The 26086-nt window shown below is 41.0% G+C and overlaps 1 protein-coding gene across 1 annotated transcript in view; it reads left to right on the top strand.

The window, feature by feature from the left end:
- The window catches only part of LOC140559678 (kelch-like protein 29), a 212584-nt gene that overhangs the window by 155766 nt on the left and 30732 nt on the right, over window positions 1–26086 (top strand). The window contains exon 9 of the mRNA XM_072683230.1: window positions 13207–13405. Coding sequence (XP_072539331.1) covers window positions 13207–13405 — 199 coding nt within the window. The remainder of the gene's footprint in view (window positions 1–13206; window positions 13406–26086) is intronic.

The raw sequence follows: 26086 nt of genomic DNA, 5'->3' as shown, positions 1-26086 counted from the left end.
GAGAGTGCAAGGCGAGCGTTTTCTTTTGAACCCTATAGCAAGCCTAACATTTCCTCAGTGATCTTGTAGAGATTTTGATTTAGATTCTTTGTTCCATATATACTGAACACTGACTCTAGCTAGTTGGATAGATCAGCTTGTGGAATTGGAGCTTTCTGATTGCTACTGTGTTTTCTTTTACAATGAAAGAAGCAATAGACCTCCTTTATTGTTGGATGCACTAAAATAGTTTCGAAGTAAATGTATGAAGAATTCAGAATGGAACACTGTATGTGAGTTGGTATGTGTCTAGAACTGGGTTAATCAGAGTAACTATAAGATTTTGGCTGGTTTTTGTACCACAAACCTGTGGAAATAAATATCACAACAACATTGCTAGATTGCTTCATTAAAGGAAAAAATTATATTGGTAAAACAGCACCATTTTTGCATTGACCTTTAAACGTCAAGTGACATCTAGTACTTTACAAAAGGGTAGTACCAGTGCGTTTGGGCGATATGGGTCACTTGCAAAAAAAAGCGCAAACCGACAAGGCAGAAGAATCAGGTCTGAGCACAAAACGAGAGTTTGTAATGTGAACATAACATCCGAGCATGCATTGTTAGTCACTGCCACAGCTGAGGTTGCTTAAGCATTTGTGTGGAGTGGAGGTGATATGATGACTAGCACACCCCTGGAGAGGTTTAAGGCTTTCATAAACCAGGACTTTCAGTCTGTGAACATGCTCAGTGGGGATGCCAAACTGAAACATTCAGAGCAGATGTAAGAAGTGGTCTCAGAACATAAGAGGACTCTATAGGTGATTCATATTTAAAAACGCCCAAGTAGAAAACAGTGAGGGCTGGACATGGTCTGCAGGTACTATATTGGAACTGAGTTTTGCCCTGCCTCAGTGAAAGCGTGAGGCGCAGCAGGAGAACTAACCCCCCTGAAGTGTCTCTTTTCCTTTAAGGATCAAAACGATCTGTGCACGAGGCTCCAGACAGTTCAATAGGGCCTCTTCAAAATCTCCCACCATATTGAAAAAGTTTGGGGCTCAGAGAGGCCAGAAACAGGAGTGGTCAGCAACTTTATTTTCAGGGCCATGCCCTTCTTTTGTTCACTTTCCCAGAAGATTGAGTCTGCTTATGGCAGACATAAATAAGCGACGAGGCTCCACAGAGCTGCTGCGGGAATCAGATATTCAGAGGCTGCGTGGCATGACATTAGGCTCTTTGGAGTCGTGATGGAGCGCGGTGGCTGTCTGAAATAGCTGAGGCATGTGTGACAGAGCCGTCACATTGAGCTGCTGCTTAAGAAGCAGCTCACGCACTTCCAGCACACATTCGTTGGCTATGAAATACTTCCACCACCGGTCAACGCTGGATTCTGAACGCAACGGCAGGACATTGGGTCATGAACACAATTTTACCAGCCTTCTTTCTCTCACACACTATTTCTAGCAGCCGGGCTAGACCGTGATGGAAGCGTTTTGATTGAAACTTGTGACATTTCCCAAGGATATATTGAGCCCAATTGTCACAGTCAGTGTACAGGAAAAAAAATAAAGCCAAATGTGGAGTGTTGTTGCTCATAGCATGCCTTTGTTGGTGTCAACGGTACAAATATGCAATTTTTGCTCTGTGAAACAGGGCCTAGGAGGACGTGTGAAGGAAAAGCGGTGCATGAGAATGCAGGAGCGAGATACGGTTGAGAAGAGAAACCGTTTGTGCCAGAGATAGGCGACAAAAATGGAAAAAAATAGAGCTTGTTTTGTCAGCACTATAAGTAAACAAGTCATTTTCTCGCTTCGAGCTAATTACCTCTGATTTAGCGCCCACTCCTTTGTGAGCAGCCTGACTACTTAGCTTAATTTCAGCCCCTATTCTGAAGCATTGCCGCCGTGTGAGATGATGTATGGATGCATGTTGGGCCATTCTTCATCTCATGTCTTAATTTGCATTAGTGTAACACAATGAGTCAACACAGTTTTCCAGTAGTCATAACACCAGTCCCAAGTGACCTGCGGGAAAGAAAAATGCTGCTGCAAATAGCGCATGGGGTATGGAAAGATTTCACATGCCATTGGAATGATCGATCCTGCCCCAATACCCCCGAATAAGCTCTCCATTATTAGATATGATTTAAGCCAAACCGCTCAAAGCATGGGCGTGATGGGTTTGGTTTACATATCTAGGCTCCTGCAGTAATCACAATTGGAATAAACTGTGACGAATGTGTAACGGGTGGCAGTGGCCTGAGGCATTGCCCGTCAGTTACATTACATGTATACAGGAGTTGAGCAATTAGATCTAAACTGTTCCAGTCCTAATACGCACGCTCTATTTGCTCAGTCCAAACAGTAGATTAGCTGTCACTCAGGGCTGGAGCTGCAGGCTGCTGAAGTAAACTCTCACTAGTGTAAGCAGCATGAAGCCAGGAGTGCCAGGCAGTGAGTTCACTCCCGCCGTGCTCTGGAAGCTCCAGTATCATCCATCTGTAGATCAGGAGAGCCAGCAGCAGTTCCAGACCTGCAGTTTCAGGGCATGTTGTGGTTGTAGGTTTGCCCCCCATAGTGATTCGAGTAAAGGGTAGAGTTGCTGTGGCTATCTGTTTGTATTTTTTAATCTTTAAGCTGACTTAATTATGTAAGTAATGAAAACACCCCTAAAATGTTTTTATTCAAGAAGTTCTAGTCCTATTACTGCTGTAAAAAATACTATAGAAAAAAAAAAACATGGAAAATCAAAGAACAATTTGAATATTTAAGTGGTTCTTCGGCTAAATAGATAGTTATTCAGTACTATGGAGAAACTGTTGTTGTGTGTGGTTATTGAAGAGCCTTGTCTGACCTTTTCTTTTCTAAACGTATTCAATTAAATTACTTTTTTTTGGCTTTGTATGGCACTAAATATAATGTTCCATTAGTCTTAATAGACAAAGAACCATTTTTGGTTATGTAGAGCCCTTTTATATCATTATATTATGATCTTTAGCTTATAAATGTAACAATAAAATACTGCTTGTTGCAGCTTACACCAGGATTTCCAGTCCAGTTCCAGTCTTGGAGAGCCTGTCTCCAGAACTAATTGTCCTTCTCTAGCAAACCTACTAAACCTGGTAATTCAATCAGATATCTTTGAGCAAGGGAATCACTAACGTACACTGGACAGTGGCTCTCCAGGACTGGCTTAAACCTTAAAGGCCTGTATTCATTTTACAGCATTGTAGTTCATTATAATAAAACAGGAGTTTTTGAATGGTTCTTTAGTAAAGTCAGTGGTTTTGCTGTTTTTATAACTGTTGGATTGCTTAAATGGTTCCTCGCCATGTTTTTTCTATAGTTTTTTATAGTTTCTTTAGTTAATTTTTTTTTAATGCTTCTGTATAGCACCAAAAGAGATTCCACAATCATTACAAGTCAATGAACCTTAATGGTAGTGACTAGATTATAAGTCTGCAGTTCGAAGTGCTTTTAAAACAAAGCATAAGAGAATATGCTTTTTTTATTTATAAATATATCTTATATACGATATGTATATAATATAATATATAGAGTCTTAAACCTGTCTGTGTGGTCCATGGTGCATGGCCAAAACATCAGTAGGTCTCTTTCTGAAGGCACTTCTACAACCCTGAAACTGCATGTTTGGAACTGTTGGCTAGCTCTCTAGGTCTGCAGAAGGATGTATTTTTAACAGCTGTGTGGGAAGTAAGAGTGGAGTGCTGACACACAGGTCTTTCCCTCGCTCCCCTGCTCCATGCCCACAGCCCAGGCCACATGCTTTCAATTAAGGCAGACCCCTCTCACTGCCAGCAGGCCCATTAACAACATGCCTCGGCCAATTCCAGCCTCTACTCTATCTTTACCTGCTGAGGCTGCGTGACAAAGGGGTTTGATTAATGGCGTCTCTTTTGAAGGAAGAACTAATATGCGGTCGAAAAGAGCGCTTAATGATGCTTTTTACAGGACAGGGGGAATCAGTATTCACCCGATAAAGGTCTATCTAATCCAGTGGTCAGAGAATAACAATAGATGTGCCACGATTGATGTTCCTGTCCGTGTTCCTGGCAGATAGGACTTATTAGCCGCAAGAGACGTGTTTGACATCAGAACATGAGGAAGAGGCATTTTTCAATTTGCAGGCCTGTAACGCATGTAATGGAGAAGTTTGAAGGGTGTCTTACATTTGTATTTACAGAAGGATTTGCAAATGTTTGCTACACTCCATAAAGACATTATATCTTTATATCATATATATCTTTATATTATATAATTATATCTAAGCATTTTTGTACTTAAGTAGACAATTTTTCATTCAATATTACATTATTATAGAGGTTCTTTACCAATTTAATGGTTATTCATACTCACACATGTTTTACAAAAATGGATCTTCAGGAACCAAAAGTGGTTCTTCTATGGTGTTACTCAAATAACCTTTTGTAGCACCTTTATTTTTGAGAGTGCAAGAGGGCTGTGCACAGGAACATAACCAGATATGAACACATTATTCGGAACCAAGAGATACAAATACAGATGCAAATAGGAGACACACTATTTTATTTTACTGCACGAGTCCCAGTTTTTGGTGAGCTGGAAACAGCTCATAGCTAACCAGTGTTTTAAGCCCATACCACACCAAACATGAGCTCAGGATTCATTCGTCTGCATCTGTGGCTGCATCTGAACAGTTTACTGAAACTTCCCTTGCTGTCTGACTTGTATATCATGACCTCAGTACATATATATACTGAACGGAGCTGACCAGCCTAAGGATCCACATGGCTGCCAGATCAGGCAAATTCTAGAAAAGCAGCAATCAGTGATTTTCTCTAATAGTCTATCCAAAAGTCTAGATGAATGATTGAGATGGTAAAGATGTATATTATAAGGAAGGATCTCATTGTCCTTCCTTATAAGTAATAATAAGAAAATATCAGGATCTTTGTGAGAACTGCAGAAGTGGGTCTTAAGATGTTTTTTCTGAAAAATAATTTGTGAACGAGACCTAATGTTCTTAAATTGTACATTCATAATGATATGAAGCTTAAAGGCCCAGATAAATGTAAACTACAGATGTGTCTGAATTCTATTCACAGTCTCCTTCCCTACTACCGTATGTAATGTTCTAAGTAGAATGGTCTGTATAGTGATTGCTGAATGAAAAAATGAGTGGACCATTTCAGACATCTTACATGTTTAGGCTCCACCCACTTTTCAATACAGATATAGAGGAAGATGGATGCATCGTGTTACACCTTTAGTGGACATCAGTGAGGATGGGGAAAATGCAATTCATTCAGATCATTGTATGAAAATGTATTGAAAATATGACAAAACAGTATGGTGGTTATTAAAGGCATGGAAGGACCTGTAAAACACTGATACCGATCAGTGATCACTACAGAACATAGCATTTTAGCAATTCTGGCAGTTAAACAGTTATGTAGTTAGGCGAGGGTGGAAGTGTGGGCCGTCCACTTTAACTTGTTTGATGGCACTGAACATGCGAGTTAATTCAATTATATAAGTAAAACCACATGCGCTAAGTGAGCCATCACTAAATTCCTGTGTAACGCTGCAGGGTTAGGGCAGCAGCTGCTGTACGGAGTAGGATCGGAGGCTGTAGACCATGGCTTCAACACTGTGTCTGTTTTGTGTTCATTATGGTTCAGAAGCAGAGTTCCAGGCGCCAGGCCAGCTGAAGCTCGCCTCACTGCGTCCACTGCTTTCCTTCCCCCCATACCTTTTATATTACTGTCTCTCATTCTCTCTGGTCTCTCTCTCTCTTTTTCTCTTTTTCTCTTTGCCCAGAAGGGGAATACCCCCCGGATGAACTTTGTGTGTGTGTGTGTGTGTGTGTGTGTGTGTGAGGGAATGTTGGCTGAGGTTATATTTAAAAGGAGGATAAATAATGTCTCTCAGTGCAGGTATCATTTGTATAAAAACAACATGAGGTCGTGTGATGACACTCCTACGCACACACACACACACACACACACACACACACATGCTGTGGTGCCCGCTGACAGCATGAAATGGAAAATTCTCAATGGGCATTTTTCATTTGTGTGAGGCCTCCCAGCATGCTCACACCTTGACTCTGTCATATCTGCCCAGCGTGCTGTCAGACTGATTATTCTCCACCTCAGCGTAAATACATCCTGCATGCGCGTGCGTGTTTCTGTGTGTGTGTTCAAACATAGGTTAATATGGGATTGAAATGAAGCATTTGAATCCCCCCTATTTGTGTCATGTGTTTTGGGATGCATTCATGTGTACAGCTTGTAAATAAGCAGCCGTGTGTGTAAGTAGCCTACGTGTGCAGAATGATCCCATTATTGTGTCAGTGTAAAAGACAGAGAGAGAGAGAGAGAGAGAGAGAGAGAGAGAGAGAGAGAGAGAGCTAGACAGACAGAGAAAGGCTGTGCACTTTCTCACTGGTAAGCCAATACGTCCTGCATTTTGGATGAGTTTAGTCTACACACAACCTTTGGGTGTGTGTGTGTGTGTGTGTGTGTGTTTTGATGTGTTTAAATGTTTTAAATCTTAATTCTATCTGAGCCTGTTTTGCATGTGCATCTATAAAAACTGAGCAAATGAGAAGGCAAATCACAACAGGTGTAAATATGTCATTAACACTCTGTGATGCATTGATGATGATTGGTGATGGTACGCAGAATAATATGCAGAGAAAGAGAGAGAGACCCCTTAAACAATCTATGACCAGCCAGTGGGCTGACAGTTCTATTACCAATGAAGAGCCTCACCAGTTTGTACAGAAGTCCCTGTGGTTACTGTATAATAAACCTTAGTGGGTAATAAGCTTTAATATGTTAAGGGGTTAACCCTGTATGCTCCATAAATTTTATTGCACCCTAAGGATTACTAATTGGTAACTACATGCAAAGCAGTGCAAACTGACTGCGTTGTTCCAAAGTTGTCCCCAAACAGTGGGGAAAAAGCCAGGGAGCAACAGTGATGCTTAAGGATTGAGGTTAAAAATGCATTTTTTTGATCACAATAAAATTCTCATGAACATAACAAATTAAAAACATGAACATAGACATAACTTGTATGGTTTTAGAAATGGTCAATACTAGTCTTCGTTATTGCAGGTGACAAGAAAAACATGTTGAGTTTTGATATGAATTATTTCTCATTTGCAGCCCCTTTAAAAAAAAACAATTTTTTGTTGTGAAAAACACTATTATTTTGTCTTAAAATATTAACCTGCCCATATATTGTATTATAGCATTTACATTTATATACAAAATACTATACTACATTTTATACATTACACTATTTATAATAAAAGTATAGCAAAATGACATTAAAGCTCTGAACTTGAACTTGTGGCCAGTCGCCCCCTCACTACTAAATTTGCAAATTCTAATTGCTAACATCATTTAACTTGCAGAGCTTAAACTCACAATCTCTCATTAATAAAGGATCAACTTAGAAAGTAGTGCCGCTCAGGAAATATCATTGTTATGTCATCCTTAATCCAAAATGTTCCAGCCAAAGGAGCTTGGAGAGGTTTGCAAGCGCCTGTTGACTTTTGCTTTGTTTTGGTGTCTTAGGATCGGAATCTGAGACTCCAACCTGTTGATACAGACCCTACCTGACATGACAAAATGACAAAAATTACTCCTGTTCCATCTTATCTATTTGTACCTGCATAATGCCAAAGCTGTGTTACGTGATTACTGTGTCTAGCCTGGTTCTCTTGCATAAACATGCAGTTTTCATGTTCTCCAGCCTAACTCCTCCTGCCCACTTCCCATCACAGTAATCAACACCTGCCAGGCACATTACTGACACAGAGTGAGTGCAGGTCCCTGAACGTCACCCAGCAGGTGCTAAAAGCATGCCCGGGCTCCAAGCCTCCAGGGCCATTAATGGCTGTGAGAGTTAGGCCAGCGTGGTTGTAGCCAGGGCCAAAGTGAGGCACCGGGATTAGTGCTTATTCACAGCTATGGAAGTGGCGCACTGTTCTGAACGAAGGCCATGAAGTGGAATGGCGGTGGAGCTGATTGAACACCGGCTGACAGGGCCCTTTAACATTGATTGAATGTGTGCAGCAGATGTAATGTTGGTGTCAGGCTCATTGGCAAATTGAGCCTTGTGCATGGTGGGAATTCAGATACGGAAATTGGATACATGTAAACGAGTGGGTGTGTGCAAATAGGTACTAAGGGAGAGAGAGAGCGTGTTTGAATGTGTCTACTGGAAGTCAATAGTGAAGAAGCCTAAGCTATATTGTAGCTGTTTGACTGCAGTATCATTTACTCATACATAAACACTCACAGTCAGTAAGAATTGACTAAGATGCCCTAGACAATTTAAATTTTAGAAGGATTCGATCCTTTCTGTTCATTTAACCTTTAAAAGATGTATTATTATATTTATATTAGTTATAGAACTTTTATAAAACAATTGTATTTAATTATTATGTTTTTCTGTCATATTTACATATTTTACATGGTAGGTTACAAACAGAATTTAATTTACATTCAGGTTATAGTTTGTATCATAAGTTAGGGTCTACATTTTTGCTATTTTTGTTTGTTTGTTTATTTTTTGTACTATTTTTTTTCCTCAGATACTCTGCAAGTGTTATTTGTAGGGGTTTGAACCCCTGTCTGCAATACCCTAATTGGGTATTAAACGCAGCTGTGCAGCAGAATTGTTTTGCCACCCAGTCCAACTAAAAGGAGCGTGATCCAACAGTTTTTTACTCTGTTAGCAAATATAATAAATAATTAGCTAATATTAGCATATATTTGTATTCAATTTAAATGTTTTAAATTTATTATAATATTACATTTCCATCCTATAATTCAGAATGTATGTGAGACTTTATTTAATGGGTTCACATTGTCAATTTAACCTAAAATTTAGAATTTGAATTTGTTCACTTACTTAGATCAACTTTTTGGACCAACTTTTTTTTAAGTGACCTCAGTTAGTTTACAGTGCTCTTAACAACAGGAGTGTTTAGAGTCTGTACTTCTGACAGAATTTTTATGTTTGTTTTAATAAGCTCAAAGAGTTTAAAGCAGGTAATATACGATAAAAGGACTGCATACTTTTATTAGCAATATATGTGACTTAAAATGATTAAAGGAAGAAATAATGACGCAAAGAATAATCGTATATTCTGACATAAGACACAACAAAATTACAAGTGAGGTTTTGGTTTAAGGAGTGAGGAGGTTCTGGTGATTAGACATGGCAACACAATCACCAGATCTAAATCCCATTAAAAACTTGTGGTGCTGTGTTGGGAAATGTGCGGCTAGACAAATCCAAACATTGTGTGTGGGTGGTCTGTGGACAGCAATGAAGGCATCCTGGAAAGCAGCTCTTTTAGGTCATTAAAGAAAGGACTGTTTGAATCATAAAGCAGTTTGTGGCAATCAAGGCAAGCGGAGAAGCTACAGAATACTGATCAACACTGTTGGTTGTATATTCTCAATGATTGCATTCATGTACCATATCATATCATAAAAGTCTGAGTATTTCCCAGTGCTGTGCACAACAAACAGTCTTTGAGCGTCTCGGCATGGCGAGGCTATTTTAGAGGTTGGTCGAGGTGAACCAGTATTAATCCCTGACCAGAAAATAACCCTGCTCTAAACACTGCTGAGTGCTCCACATGCCTTTAAAAGCTATTTCTTCTGAAGCAACTAGGTATGGTGAGGACTGCAACACCTGGGTCTTTCTGCCACATGCTTGCAGAACGCTCTGCACTTTAATACCACATCACACGGCGGCTCACTTTTCTCACTGTGTTGATTTTAGCAGTCGGACTGGTCACCACATGGGTCATAATTGCAGAGACAGTGCGGAGTTCTGTTAGAGGTCCAGCTGAACCCATCCATAATTCATCAAGTCCAGAATCCGCCTCCCTGTGCCATGTTTTTTCCTGTCCTTCAGGCTGAAACGTGTAACTTTGGAGAAGCTTTTGCTTTTTCACTCCGTTCGCACTCCCCTCCTGGAGGATTGCATATTTTAGTGCAATCATTTAATCGCCTGGTGCAGGACGGCAAGCTCCCGAGTATCAGCGGTTTTGTAGCGAGTCAGATTTACGAGCAGGAGCAGAAATCCCCCTGCTGCCTGTTAAAGCTCTCGCCTGGTCCCCGGCGGCGGCCCGGCCCGGGAGCTGATGATTATTTTCTCTAACCGCTCCAAAGCTGTTTGGCTGAGCCGCACCACTGGCAGGGGCTGTGGAGGAGGGGGATAGTGGTGGGGGAAGATGGGCAGGCAGGGCATAGACTACCATTCAAAAGTTTGAAATCACCATTCAGAAGTGTGGAATCAGAGTTTTTAGGAATATAAGACTATTTGCCTGCAGATAAGAATTGTATATGCTATCAAAAAAATCTACATTTTTGCCATTTAACCTTTTCTTCTCCTTTTGGAGAAATTCCATAGATTTGTACATAGTTTATGTCACAAGCTACATTTTTTAAACAAGAAAAGCACCTGTATTTGTGTGTAGGTCACTCTAATTTAACAAAACAACAATAAGCACTTACCACTCAGAACTATGCTCTTAATAAGCACGGCAATATCAATAATAGCAGATATTACTGCATTTGATACTATATTATAATGATAATATTAGCAACAGTACTGAATGCATCCAAAAATAAAGAAGCAGCTTCTCCTGTTAAGTGATAAAAAAAACACATGGACATGCAAGTACTGTAAGTCCTCTGGCAGCAGTTTTTACGAGTTGTAGAGCACCTCAAAGGCGAGACGTTAGGATCAATAGAGGTAATATGGCAAGTTATTCCAAACTTTGGAATGGTAATGTATGCTGTGGCATTTTTTCAGGTCAGTGCTCACTGTTCCCTGACCATGAGGCAGCGCAACCGCCATCTAATCCTCCATCCCTCAGTCCGGAGGCAGCAGTGCTGATGACCTGCTGGGGACATATTGTGTGCTCTAAAGCCACCAGACATTTTGCATTTTTAAATTAATACCTTCACACTGAAAGCCTGCGCACATGCACAGCCTGGCTTTTTGGTGTTTACTAGCAAGGCCTTAGCCGGGCCAACTTGGCCAGAATTACACCAGGAAGTTTAGTTACAGGGCACATTTGGGAAGTGTTTTAGCAGGAGTATATGTAGGACAAAGGATTGAAGTGCAGCCAACACTTGGCAAATGTGTGAAATAGCTCCAAGGCCATTCCTTGGACTTGGCCTCTAGCCCTGTATTGTTTGTGCAACAAATTTTTGGCTAAACAGGTCATTTTGAGAGGGGGGTGTGAAGAGAAATAGCTGGAAGGCATCAGCGTATGGTGAGGCTGGTAAGGAAATGTCAAGCATGGCTTGTACAAATCTCGAGTGATCCTGAGTTGAACGTGACCATTGTGCCAAGGTCGGAACAGGTGAGGCCTGGCGCTCTGTGCCTCCTCCTGCAGCTCTGGCTCTGAAAAAGAACACGACCCAGGTGACGGAACAGGCCACATGTGTGAACAGGTCTTTACGTAAGAGACGGTGCAATAGCCTGGAGTCGGCCCGTGTTTCCAGCGACCAATGGTACCACAAGCAAACACCCCACTGAGCCCCTCACTCTCGTCAATCAAGCCATCACCCTGCAGAGCCTCTCACCATAGCAACTCCTGTCAGCCCTGGTCCCCAGAGACAGCTGCTGAGCACACACACAATCACATGTGCACCCCCCCTTGTGCGGTGTATCTGCCATCTCTGATGGCACTGATATGACAAAAGGATTGATTGACATACGATAGAGTGAAAGTGATCTGAAATGAAGAGGTGTTTGAAAGGCTAATTTTACTTGAACTTGACCCCTTAAAAAGACTCTATTTAAAGGGGCTATTTCAGTGCACAGTGAATTTACCTTCTTACCTGCACATAAAAGAGTTTAATGTGAATGTTTTTCAAAATGTACCATTCACCAGCCAGTTCATACAGTTCACAAACAGAAACTGAACTGTAAATACAGTCCATTTTGAAATTATGTTGAAGTGATGCTTTATTTTTTTAACAAATATCCAACAAAATTGTTAGCACTTTCCCCCTCTCACATATTATGCTCCCGACACTGGGGGAGTGAGGACTATCACATTACCAGGACCCGTCTCTGATGCAGTGGCTAGCATATTAAAGTTATGTGGGAAGAGAGAGATCCCGAGAGAGCACAGTTGGCTACGGAGAGGCCCATTGTGCTCTCTCTGGCTCCAGCTGCTGATGGCAGGCAGCATGACCCGGGAATCGAACCTGTGATCCTCGGGTCATAGCAGCAGCGCTTTCGTCTGCTGGACCAGATGTCCAGTAGCAGGGTTATTGTAGATCTGAAGATAGGGGGTCAAGATGGTGGTGGTGGGGGGCAGGGGTGGTCATTCAATCTCATGTTGTTGGAAAGCACTTGTATACTTATAGCCTTGCAAAGAATCCAGATATTCTAAAAGAAGCGTCTGATATTTATACAGATGTTTTTTTTTTCAGTTTTATTACCACAAGATGTTTACACAGTTCAATAATTCATCAAAGTAATACCAAACACATTCAATGATGTTGAGGTCTGGACTCTGGGGTCTTGTAATTATTATTTGGGGGATTTTCACCCATTCTTCATTGCAAACAGTGTCTAGTTCTAGTTATTTCAGAAAGCTTTTTTCTGATGATTCTTCAATGAAGGTCATATTTGTTCAGTCTTCTGTACAGTAGAACAGCGCACCACCACTCCAGAGTCTGCTAGAAATGTCTTTTGCAGTCACATGGAGGCTTTGGTTTGCATTTCTATCCACCCTATGAGCAGTTCTCTGTGAATGGTCCCTTGGTCTTCCAGAGTGACTGTGTCTGTTAACTGAGATGTATTAATTACATTATGAATTGGGGGAACAGCTGCTTAGAGAAGAAATGTTCATCTTTAACCTTTTGCCTTTTGGAAATCAGTTCATCTACTCAGGAAATTTAATCAGAAATGTAAACCATTTCCATTTCCATGCCAGTTTGTCTCCTGAAAAATTAATAACATGTACTACAACAGTTTTAACTGGAAATGAAATAAAAATGGTCTCAAACAGAAACAGCTTAATTCTAAGAAGTAAAGTTGAAGAATTATGTAAATATCAATGTGTACATAAAACAATGCAAACATTCAGTGAATGAAAACAGTTATAGACAAATATAGAGCCCAGATGTGTTCATGTCTGACCCTCCTCCCTTTTCTGTTTCTCTAACAGCACATATCAGAGTTGCTGGCAGTAGTGAGGCTACCGTTTATTCACCCCAGCTATCTGTTGAACGTGGTGGACAATGAGGAGCTGATCAAGTCGTCCGAGGCCTGTCGAGACCTGGTGAATGAGGCCAAGCGCTACCACATGCTTCCACACGCACGGCAGGAGATGCAAACACCCCGCACTCGGCCGCGGCTGTCTGCAGGTACAGCGCAAGAATCTGTGCCACTTTCACCGTTTCTTCTCATTCCTTATTCTGTATACCGTGCTACTAGTATTACACACCATGCCATTTCAGACATTCCTTGCCCTGTATTACCAATACACCATGCATAAATAGGAGGTTTGAGCCTGTTTATTATTTGCCTAAACCTCTAAATGATCCCTACTTCCTATATTATGCACTAAATATGTCATGTGAAATAATGGCTTTTACACCCAAATGGTGCACTTAATGTTAAATAAGTATTCATGCAGCCTAGTTCTTAATAGAAATGCTTTTCTATTAGACACATAATGCACTGTTGGATGTAGAAGCTGTTATTTCACGACTTACATTGTGCATTACATAGGGAGTAGGAGCAATTCAAGATTCAGCCTTAGATTACATCCCAACTGAGAAATGATGGTGTGCACCAGAGTTAGCTATTAGCTAATTCCCATTTGCCAGCATTCTCCTGTCTATTCAACAGAGATCGGTGCATTATCCATATTAATGTGTCTTGTAAACAAGTAAGGTTACTTTTTTTTCCCATAGGAAAGTAAGCTGATATTTTAAATGGTTGTTATTCTTCCTTTACTTGGTTCATTTCTGCCTCTGCTAACCCCTTGTTCTTGTTCCTGGAGAACTAATACTAAATCCATCCCCTTTTTACAGTCATTTTCTTTGAGCCAGTCCATGAGTGCTGGAGTTAGCTACGCTGGATAAAAGTTCTTTAGCATTAGACAAATGCTTAAATCTTCTTTGTTCTTTACAATTATTTATTATTACTTCTCATCTGCCATCCAACATCCTAACTGCACATTGACGGTTCCAGATGTGTTGTCTGTTTTTCTGCCAATCTGTATCACATAGAAATCGTTCTTCAGTGTGCTTTCCCTTGGCAACACAACAGAAAATATGCTGGATAAACCTTGCATATCAGTCTGAAGGAATGCTTGGGAAGCGAGATGTCACTACAGTGTATTCTGAACTGCTTGCATTAAAAGAAATGTGCCGGAGGAACAAGAGGAACATAGTGGGCTGGAAGTTGCCGCAAGAGGGGACACTCAGGTGAAATACAGGCCCTTGCAATGACCAATTTAAAGTAACAAAGTATGGACACTGCACCTTTGTTACTGTCCGCCTCTGCAGTTTGGATATTTTCGATTGCCATAGTTTTTGATGGAGTCGCAGTGAGGCTGGTGTTTGCACATCAGTCTGAGCCATCATAAACTATAATCAAAGTACATTTCTGGTTCAGTCAGGGTCTGCACATGGAGCTCTGTGAGTCATTCCCACAATCCCATGGTGCCCAGTCTCCATGGCCTCCGCAGCTTGGTCAGAGCAGACGCTGTGAGTGGTGTATAGATTTATTTAGTCCTTATGTACTGTGGCCCTCTCTCCCCCTGACTGTTATTGATCGGAGTCCAGTGCAATATGCGAGCGATGAAGCGCTGTCTGAATAGACTGAGAAAGTTTTCTCTGAGGAATGATATTGTACACAACGCCCCTCGCGTTTTTACCATGTGCTGTTTCTCTGTCTTCAAAGTCATTTCAAGTCTCGTGTTAAGGCTTGATTGGGAACACGGACCAGGGAAGGGTTTTTATTGTAGCGGCCAAGCGGAACGGCCAAGCCGGCCAACCAAAACACAGATCTGCCCGCTCTCTGGTGGCAAACGCGCAGGCCCCAGCTAGCAATGCATTTCTTAATAAATGCCTCTAAAGCCCTCCATAAATACCAGCCATAGTCTCTGGCATTGCACATACTATGTTGGTTTACACCATTAAATCAGATATTTATGGAAATAAGCAGCCACAGTCGAGGAGCAAATTGCTTTTGGGCTCTGAGATTTTTCCTACTCATCTGCCAGAACTTGAGGCTTTCCTCAATAAAGTAGTGTTTAATTATCCTCTGAAAGCTATTACAGGCTTAGCTTAAGCACAGTGTCAGTGCACAGAACATATTTTCTGCTCTGAGGAATTAAGGTAATTGCTAAACAAATGTCATGTTGTGGAAGAGTTGCAGCAGTTTACGAAACGGCAGTTTGGTTTCCGCCCAAGGTGTAGATGGTAAACAGACAGTGGCAGCCTCCATCTCTAATTGCTTTTTGGACTTTAAGTGAATGATTGATTTCAGAGTGTGAAAGAAGCAATGTAGGGCTGAGTGCTGCTAACCAGAGCGGGCGTCTGTTAGTTGATATTACAGAAATAGCAGTTAGTGTTCTCCTCTAAGCGTGTTCAACTGTCCATTGAGTTTGAAAAGATGAGGTTAGATGGCTTCATGTGATTTAAAGGAAGCACGGCATTCTCTTAGTGGTGCCTTCATTCTCTTAGTGGTGGTAGCAAAATGTGATAAGTGTAGTCCTAAAAAACATAAACTGGGGAGTAAAATGTGAAAGTGCTGTTTTTCCAAGCACAACATTAGTTTCAGAAACAGCAATTTTCCTTGTTTTCTTGAGTTATTTCTGAATAGCATTTTTCGTTGTGTGTGGATGTTTACAAAATGGGTAACATTTTGGAGCATCTGGCAGGATAGTGGATTGTGGCTGTGGTGCACAGTGGGACGGCCTGTCACCTGTAGGCTCTATTTATGATCCACCACAGAGAGGAGAGAGCAGGCAACAGCAGGCACAAGCATCAAGACTTTCTACACTTTTGAGAGAGAGGTGCGGGGGGTGGGGGGTGTAATGTAAATGAGGTGGCAGGTGAGGAGTGAGGATGCATATACATGCCGTATTTGAGAAGGAAGGCATTGAGAAGACTGATGATCAGCATTTCTGGACAAACAGCAAAGGGCAGACTAGACTAAAAAGTAAACTAGACTAAAAAGTCTGGCGGGGGGAACAAGTTACAAGTCAGGTTTCTATTAAAGTAACACAGTTCTAGCACTTTTTCCTACAGCTTCACAATCATGTTGATGCTTCACTGACTTGTCATAGGGAGAATATTAGCAGTGTTGTTGCCACTCCGGGATCGGCATGCTGACAAGTACACCGTGTAATTGTCCATGGCCTCAGTCCGTATTCTTCTTTCAATTTCAGTGATGGTTTCAACAGGATCTCACATAGAAACATTCATATAGGTCCATTGTTTCAGTCCAAAAATACCACCTATTTGGTCATTTTGTTTCACCTGTCCTTTAGTAGTGCTGTTGAGCAAAATACATACACACACTCACAACATGTACACAAAGAAGAACTGATAAAACAGCACTGATAGAGAGAAGCAGTAAGGAATCATGATTTCAGTGTGTTAGGTTAGGTTTAGAAAAAGGGTTAAGATTAAGTTCAGATGTCAATTAAGGTGTATGTTAAGTTAGGTTCAGATTAGATGTCAGTGTAGATTAAGATCATCAAATTACATTACAGTTTTTTCTTCATCGCTAGAGGTCCCATTCCCTCTGAATGTGAAAATGGGTTGTTTTACAAGACAAAACAAACAAAGCCCAATGTGGATGTTTTCATAGTGAGATCAGACTGAATGGTTAATCCCCATCCATCCACTCTCCTGTATCTCTCAGCTTGTCCAGAAATGCGTGTCCTTTAGTGGTCCCTCAAAGTGTGAATTACACTTCCTGACTGTAGGGGGAGCCCAGGAACAAGAAATGCCAATTCTCCGTAGTGCTGCTTTAAATATTTGACAAACTTTGTGATTTTCCAAAGGGTTGGCCAAGGCAGTAAAATAAATCGGAACTGTTTTGTGCTAATTCCTGAAGCTGGCGTGACATGCATACAATAAGGGTACTTAAACATTTATGAGCTGTCTTTAGAGCAGTTTTGATAGCTCTCTGTCAGTTGTACACAGCTGGAGTTCAGAGATGCTGGGTGGAAGGGCCAGCTGGCCCTTTACTAAAGGCAGAAATCGTTCCTACACTTTGCTGTCGCCCACCCAACCCCTGGGTGTGAACGTCAATGCAGAAAGCATTTCTGATTGGCTGTAATGCCAAAAACACTCCTCTGTGTTATGACTTATTCACTCTATATCCATCATCGATTTCTGTGTCTTTCCACTGTTGATAAATCCACTTACCCTCCTCATCCAGTTTGTTTTGCTGATATTTAGGAATATTTGGGAATTTCTTTCCTTTTTTCCTTTTATGAAAAGCAAGGATAAAAAACCCACTGCAGAGAAAACTACAGAGTGCTATGGAGAAGGAGGAGAGAAGAAGTGTAAAAGAGGTACGGAGGAAATGAGAAGAGACGAGTGAAGGCAAAAACACTAAAGCGGAGTTTGGTTATTTTTAGTGACAGAGAGAGAGAAAGCGAGAGTCCATATGTGTGTGTGTGTGTGTGTGTGTGTGTCTGTGCGTAAGTGTTTGTGAGTAAATGCTTGCCCACACACACACACACACATACAGTGAAACGCCTCTCCGCCTGTACACCACCTGAGCTAGCAAGATAAGTCTAATGTATGAAAAGACAGAGAGCGAAGCACTGTGATGTCATCCATGAAACATTTCTTCCTTCTGCTGGGTATGGACTGGGGGGGTGGATGTGAGTGTGTATGTGTGTGTCCTCAGTGAAGCGCAAGGCACGCTCTCACAGACCTGCAGCTAACTGCCAGACGTCCCCCAAGTGACAGCAAGAGGGAGAGTTCAGCAGGGCACCAGCACTTTCTTCTCTCTCTCTCTTTCTCTGTTTCTTTCTTCTACACACACCCTCTCTCTATCTCACCCCTCACCTCCTCTCCTCTGTAGGAACTCTGGGAGTAAGACACAGACTCAGCCACAAAGCATACATACATTCAGTTCACTTCAATTCAACTTCATTGTCAATGTGACAGCATAGCAAATAGCCTCTCACTGGTGTCAGATGTGTAATGTGCACACACAGACTACAAACCACGTGAAGGAGAGTTGCAGAGAAACTGCAGTGTCCTGTATGAACCTAGACATCTTAGCATAGCATCACATGCACATGAATCTCCTGCTAATTATGAATTACCCTCCAACTGTAGTGCTGCATATCAGACTGCTGTAGAGGAGGACCTGTCTGATTAGAAGACATCCGTCAAATTCTAGCTTATTTTGTCCTGATTTGCCTGAAGAAAACAATTAATACTTCTACTACAACTATTACAAACATACCATTTCCTTATAGGATGTGGTTGTCATAAACCTGATATTGTCACCTGGACATTGAGATACAGTCTAATAGCATCCCAGATAATAACAATAACAACTTTGCTATATTACAACATTGTTATATTACACACAATAATAAAAATAATAATAATAACACAGTAATTACATTATCGACCAAAAACTCACATTAGAAATGACATATCACAGTAATATTAACAAATGTGTAATATCACACAACATAGCATAGTGAAGGTATCTAACAGCATCAAATTTACCTAAAGAAATAACATATCCTGCATTGTACCCAATGATTCCAGGTAGGCTCCAGCTCCACCATGACCCTGACCAGGAAGAAGTAGGTAAGATGGATAGATGGATGGATAACATATCATACTGACAGTATTTAATAACATTAGGTGAAGTGCAAAACATCTTCATCTACAGTAGCATCTCTCAAAGGATGGGATATATATATATATATATATATATATATATATATATATATATATATATATATATATATATATATATATATATATAGCAAGCTAGACGGCTGGGTCTGAACATCTCCAAAACAGAGACAGGGTCATAGGGTCTAAGGCTCATAGATGAACAACTTGATGGACTTGAAGGATCTGCTTCTAATGTCTTGGTGCCAGATACCAAAGTATCTGAGGTCTTGTGGAGTCCATGCCTAGAATGCTCAGATCTGTCGTGGCGGTACAATGGGTGACCTACTTAATATTAGGCAGTATGCTAACAGTTTTATAAACATCTCAAATAACAGCACACTAGTAGTGTAATAGTGTATAACAGCAGTGTAATAACATCACAAACAACAGCATGCTAGTAGCATACAACAACATCACTTCAAGGATTGTAGCAGAGTGATAACAAAAAAGTATCACATCACAGATCACATCACAGATAATATCATTAATAGTAATATAACTGTAATAACATGGCAAATGTGTTATAACATCACAGATAAAATATACCATATTAATAACATATAAGAGAACTGTAATTGAAGTCTTTTGAACTATTAAGGTTATGGTATTTTTCTTTTTTCAGAATCTGTTCTATTAGTGTTTTTAGGTGAGCTGATTTTAGACATTATTCACCCATGGATTAATGTCCATTTGGATGTCTATACCTGCATGAAATCTGCCACAATAAACTGAATACTCCTCTTGCAGTAGTAGTTCTGTTGCTGATCATGGTGTTCTGTGCAGTACTGGTTAATTAAGAATCAAAATAAATAAATCTGAATTTCTAACTCCAAGCCTATGACTCTCTCCTCACCTCTGGCCATGAGTGGATCATAATGTGTTATGTGTACTTCAGCGACTTATAAAATGACTCATGTATCTGTAGGGCTGGTTTGTCACCAAGGGACTGTGCATTGTCTACAGCTAAAGTGAGGACACTGAGTTTTCCAGACTCCAATTAAGCGTTTTCAATGGGCTTAATTACTTTGTTAACAGCTATTTTCCACTGAAAATGCTCCATAGTGCATAGCTAGGCCTAATGTACATCAGAAATGCCAGCAATTCAGACACATTTATTACCCATCATCCTTTCACGACATACTGAAGCAGCCTCTCTCTCTCTCTTTCTTAGCCCACAGTATTGCCACAATGACTTCTTAAGTAATCCACTATGGCTATATCTCAGTCTTCATCCTATAAGAGCAGCCATTGAAGAGCTCTTTCAACCAAGGTCATAGTTTGGAGGACACACTGCAAAAATGGACATACAGCATTGTTTGAGTTGAATGCCTACTTAATATAACCTTTTGTAACTCGAAGCAAATCTCAATTATATAGCTCCTGTTATCTGCACACCACTCGTGATAAGGACTGGAGGGCAGCATTTTGCAATATGTCGTTGTGTCTAATTGATTTAGATGTGTAATAACTTGTGGCGTTGACATTACTGGTTCCCACCTGCAGCACTGAATCCAGTCTGTTTAATTAGTCGCTCTCTCTAAAAAGCATTGAATCCCAATAACCGCCCATGGCCTCTCCAGCAGTAGTGCTTTAGCCACCAGTCAGCCCATGACCCTTATGTGCACAATACGTAATGAGGTGCATTTCACACATGACTGTCAGTTTCTCACAGTAGCCTTTTCCAATCCACATGTAGTTTTAGCCCTTCTTCTCTGAACGTTATGTCAACACAGGCAGTTCATGCATTCCGCTTTCTAACTGAATCTTCTTTTCAGATTTCTTTGGTAGATTAGTTCTTTTTGTAGGAGATCTGTCAGAACTATTCCTGACAATTTTCTTAGTGTAACCAAGCCTGATGATTGCTTTCCATCGCCTGGCTGGTCATGTGCATACTTTAAGTAAGTGCTGCGGTTCATGTTAAAGAGTTAATGTTAGATGTCTGTGTGTTTTATTTCATTGGCAAGCTTCAAATGGTGCCCCAAAGGTCCAGTAATTTACTATCTCTAAAAAGAGTAAGACAGATTTTGTGATTTTGTGATTGTCAATTTATCATTATCAAGTTCATCTTACCCTAGAAGTAAGAGAAAATTCTACATATGAGTGCTGTCTGGCTCCCCATGTGATAGGCTTTGTTGGGCTCCCTGTGGCCTGTGCTTGACCTGCAGGTGTATGTTAGTGGATGCTCCCCTGGCACTGACCGCAGCATGCTGGCCCTGCAGCAGTCTTGTGCCCAGCAGGAGATCCGCACTCTTCTTCATGCCACATTAGCCCACTGCAGGCTTATGGGGACAGGGCAGGGAGAGAGACAGATGGAGTAAAGCATAAAGTCTGAGAAATGTAAGAGAACACTCTATTCCTCTTTTAAAGGCCAGGTTTGAGTTGCTTGTGTTACTGACAGTACCTTTAAGAATATCCATCAAAAAGAATCTTTTATTCTGATGAACTTCAGCCATTCATTCTCTTTTTGTGTTATTTTCATTTAACTGTATACATTCAGTATCAGTATCAATATCTCATTTCCCAGTTAGCATTATATTTCATTTCTGATCAGCAAAGAAGAACAGCTAAGAAACATCAGTTCTAATACTGGCAGATGTGCAACAAAGTTCTACTGCAGGTCTGTTGGGAAATCCCAACAGGAAAATCTCATTGAAGTAATAATCCAAACTCAGTCTGAGGGTTTACCCCTCATTAAACCCCTATTCCCCCGTGCATAAATTCCAGATTCTTTTCATTAAGGGCATAAAATGAGCCAGTGTAGTGGGCCAGTATATACACACAGTTAGGTCCATAAATATTTGGACAGAGACAACATTTTCCCATTTTGGTTCTGTACGTTACAACAATTTACATTTAAGGCATTTAGCTGACGATCTTATCCAGAGCGACTTACAAAAGCGCTTTGCTATTTACTCAAGAAAAACTTGCTAAAATTCAAAGATACCTCTAAGATTAGACTCTACCAAACACAAGTCAGTAAGGTGACCACTCACACACTGCTATTCGCCCAAGTATTCTCGGAAGAAGTGGGTCTTCAGTCTGCGTTTGAAGACAGCGAGCGACTCTGTTGTTCGGCCACCCAGGGGAAGCTCGTTCCACCCCTTTGGTGCCAGGACAGAAAAAAGCCTGGACGCTTGTCTTCCACGGATTTTGTGGGATGGCGGGTCGAGCCGAGCCATACTTGAAGCTCGAAGGGCTTATCGGCGTAACAGTGGTAAGAGAATCCATGAGAGGATATCACATTACCAAGAGAGCTAGTGTAGAGTAAAAAAAAGAAGAGGACCAAGAACCAAGCCTTGTGGAACGCCAGTGGAGAGACTACAAGGAGCGGACGTGTCCCCCTGCCATTTTACCTAGTATGAGCGTCGATGCAGGTACGATGCAAACCATCGCCATGCAGAGCCGGTCATTTCAAGGCCGGCAAGAATAGACAGGAGGATCTTGTGGTCCACTGTGTCAAAGACTGCGGAGAATTTGGAAGTTCTGACTTTCAGCTTTAATTCAGTGGGTTGAACAAAATGATTGCATACAAATGTGAGGAACTAAAGCTTTTTTTTAAACACAATCCCTTCATTTCATGTCATGGACAAATTAAATAATTGTAAATAAAATTTTCATTTCTAATACTTGGTTGAAAACCTTTTGTTGGCCGTGACTGCCTGAAGTCTGAACTCATGGACATTACCAGATGCTGTGTTTTCTCCTTTTATTAATGCTCTGCCAGGCCTTTACTGCAGCGGTTTTCAGTTGCTGTTTGTGGGCCTTTCTGTCTGAAGTTTACTCTTTTACAAGTGAAATGCATGCTTAATTGAGTTGGGATCAGGTGATTGAGTTGGCCATTCAAGAATATTCCACTTATTTGCTTTGATAAACTCCTGTGTTGCTTTGGCTTTATGTTTTGGGTCATTGTCCATCTGTATTATGAAACAATGACCAATCAGTTTGGCTGCATTTGGCTGGATTTGAGCAAACAGTATGTCTCTGAATTCATCCAGCTGCTTCTGTCCTGTGTCACATCATCAATAAACACTAGTGACCCAGTGCCACTGGCAGCCATGCATGCCCAAACCGTCACACTGCCTCTGCTGTGTTTTACAGATGATGTGGAATGCTTTGGATCTTGAGCTGTACCACGCCTTTACCACACTTTTTTCTTTTATTCATTCTGGTAGAGGTCGATCTTGGTTTCATCTGTCCAAAGAATGTTCCTTCAGAACTGTGCTGGCTTTTTTAGATGTTTTTTTTTAGCAAAGTCCAGTCTAGCCTTTTTATTCTTGAGGCTTATGAGTGGCTTGCACCATGCAGTGAACCCTCTGTATTTACTCTCATGCAGCCTTCTCTTTATGGTAGATTTGGATATTGATACACCCACCTCCTGGAAAGTGTTGTTCACTTGGTTGGCTGTAGTGAAGGAATTTCTCTTCACCATGGAAATCATTATTTTTCATCCACCACTGTTGTCTTCTGTGGGTGTCCAAGTTTTGCATTGATGAGTTCACCAGTGCTTTCTTTCTTTCTCAGGATGTACCAAACTGTAGAGTTTGCCCCTCCTTATATTGTACCAATTTCTCGGATGTATTTTTCTGTTTTTGCAGTTTAAGAATGGCTGGTTCCACCTGCATGGAGAGCTTCTTTGACCACATGTTTTCTTCACAGCAAAATCTTCCAAATGCAAGCACCATACCTCACACCTAATCACACCTTTTAAGCTGAAAGTCTGGATTGTATGTCCATGCCATGTTATATAATTATAACATAAATATGTTTCAGTAAACAGGTAAAAACCAAAACTTGTGTCAGTCCCCAAATATATACAGTGGGGAGAACAAGTATTTGATACACTGCTGATTTTTCAGGTTTTCCCACTTGCAAAGCATGTAGAAGACTGTAATTTTTATCATAGGTACTCTTCAACTGTGAGTGATGGAATCTAAAACAAAAATCCAGAAAAATACATTGTATGATTTTTAAATAATTAATTTCCATTTTATTGTGGGAAATAAGTATTTGATACATCAGAAAAAGAAACTTCATATTTGGTACAGAAACCTTTGTTTGCAATTACAGAGATGAGACGTTTCCTGTAGTTCTTGACAAGGTTTGCACACACTGCAGCAGGGATTTTGGCCCACTCCTCCATACAGATCTCCTCCAGAGCCTTCAGGTTTCGTGGCTGTCGCTGGGCCACACGGACTTTAAGCTCCCTCCAAAGATTTTCTATTGGATTCAGGTCTGGAGACTGGCTAGGCCACTCCAGGACCTTAAGATGTTTCCTACGGAGCCACTCTTTAGTTGCCCTGGCTGTGTGTTTTGGGTCGTTATCATGCTGGAAGACCCAGCCACGACCCATCTTCAGTGCTCTTACTGAGGGAAGGAGGTTGTTGGCCAAAATCTCACGATACATGGCCCCATCCATCCTTCCCACAATACGGTGCAGTCGTCCTGTCCCCTTTGCAGAAAAGCATCCCCAAAGAATGATGTTTCCACCGCCATGCTTCACGGTTGGGATGGTGTTCTTGGGGTTGTACTCATCATTCTTCTTCCTCCAAACATGACGAGTGGAGTTTAAACCAAAAAGTTCTATTTTTGTCTCATCAGACCACATGACCTTCTCCCATTCCTCCTCTGGATCATTCAGATGGTCATTTGCAAACTTCAGACGGGCTTTGACATGCGTTGGCTTGAGGAAGGGCACCTTGCGTGCACTGCAGGATTTTAATCCTTGACGGCGTAGAGTGTTACTGATTGTTTTCTTTGAGACTGTGGTCCCAGCTCTATTCAGGTCATTGACCAGGTCCTGCCGTGTAATTCTGGGCTCATTCCTCACCTTCCTCAAGATCATTGATGCTCCACGAGGTGAGATCTTGCATGGCGCCCCAGACCGAGGGAGATTATCCGTTATTTTGCATTTCTTCCATTTTCTAATAATTGCACCAACAGTTGTTGCCTTCTCACCAAGCTGCTTGCCTATTGTCCTGTAGCCCATCCCAGCCTTGTGCAGGTCTACAATTTTATCCCTGATGTCCTTACAAAGCTCTCTGGTCTTGGGCATTGTGGAGATGCTGGAGTCTGACTGATTGAGTGTGTGGACAGGTGTCTTTTATACAGGTAACGAGTTCAAACAGGTGCAGTTAATACAGGTAATGAGTGGAGAACAGGAGGGCTTCTTAAAGAAGAAGTAACATGTCTGTGAGAGCCAAAATTCTTACTGGTTGATAGATGATCAAATACTTATTTCCCCCAATAAAATGGAAATTAATTATTTAAAAATCATACAATGTATTTTTCTGGATTTTTGTTTTAGATTCCATCACTCACAGTTGAAGAGTACCTATGATAAAAATTACAGTCTTCTACATGCTTTGCAAGTGGGAATACCTGAAAAATCAGCAGTGTATCAAATACTTGTTCTCCCCACTGTATTTATATATATATACTTTCTGGTCTAAAATGCAATCTAAGCTATGCGATATATATATATATATATATATATATATATATATATATATTCTGTGCACTTCTACAAGTGCTTATGTTAGAATTATGTTAGCAATGTGTGGCAGCTACAGGCACACATGTAAAAAAGTGCATCTAGCATATCTTGCTGAGAACCACTAGAATCATATCCCCATGATATTGGGTCATTCCAACCCTAACAACATGCAATTGTTGGTGGAAATGTTGACTTTATTTTGAGGTGCTTTCAAAAGGACAGTGGTGCCAAAAAAGGTTTGATACTTTCAGACAGTCAAAAATAATATCAGTCTTATGCATTCTAGTGTTAAATATCTGGCAACCTAAGGACATATAAACGAATACATTGACAGAAGGGGAAGAATGACAGATTTGATGGCGTGTCATTGAAAGACAGCTTAGGTAATACCAGGTAATACAACCATTATTTTCATTGTTACAAGCTTTGCTAGTCAGATTTTAGCCAGTGAACCTCCTGTTATTGGCTCTGCAAATGTATAGCTAGCAAACCATTACAGTTTCCACACTTCAGTCGCTAACTAGGGACTCCAGGTGAGCAGATGCAAAAATAATTGATCATTTCTTCAGCTGGGACAGTTTTGGACCTGTTTACACAAGCAGACTATGGGTAGTGACTAGTGGTTCCTAATGAGCAGGACAAGGGCAACATATAGG

Source organism: Salminus brasiliensis, chromosome 1 (genome assembly GCF_030463535.1).
Source record: "Salminus brasiliensis chromosome 1, fSalBra1.hap2, whole genome shotgun sequence".
NCBI lineage: Eukaryota > Metazoa > Chordata > Actinopteri > Characiformes > Bryconidae > Salminus > Salminus brasiliensis.
Note: the sequence above shows the minus strand (reverse complement) of the source record. Positions and strands in the feature narration are given on the sequence as shown.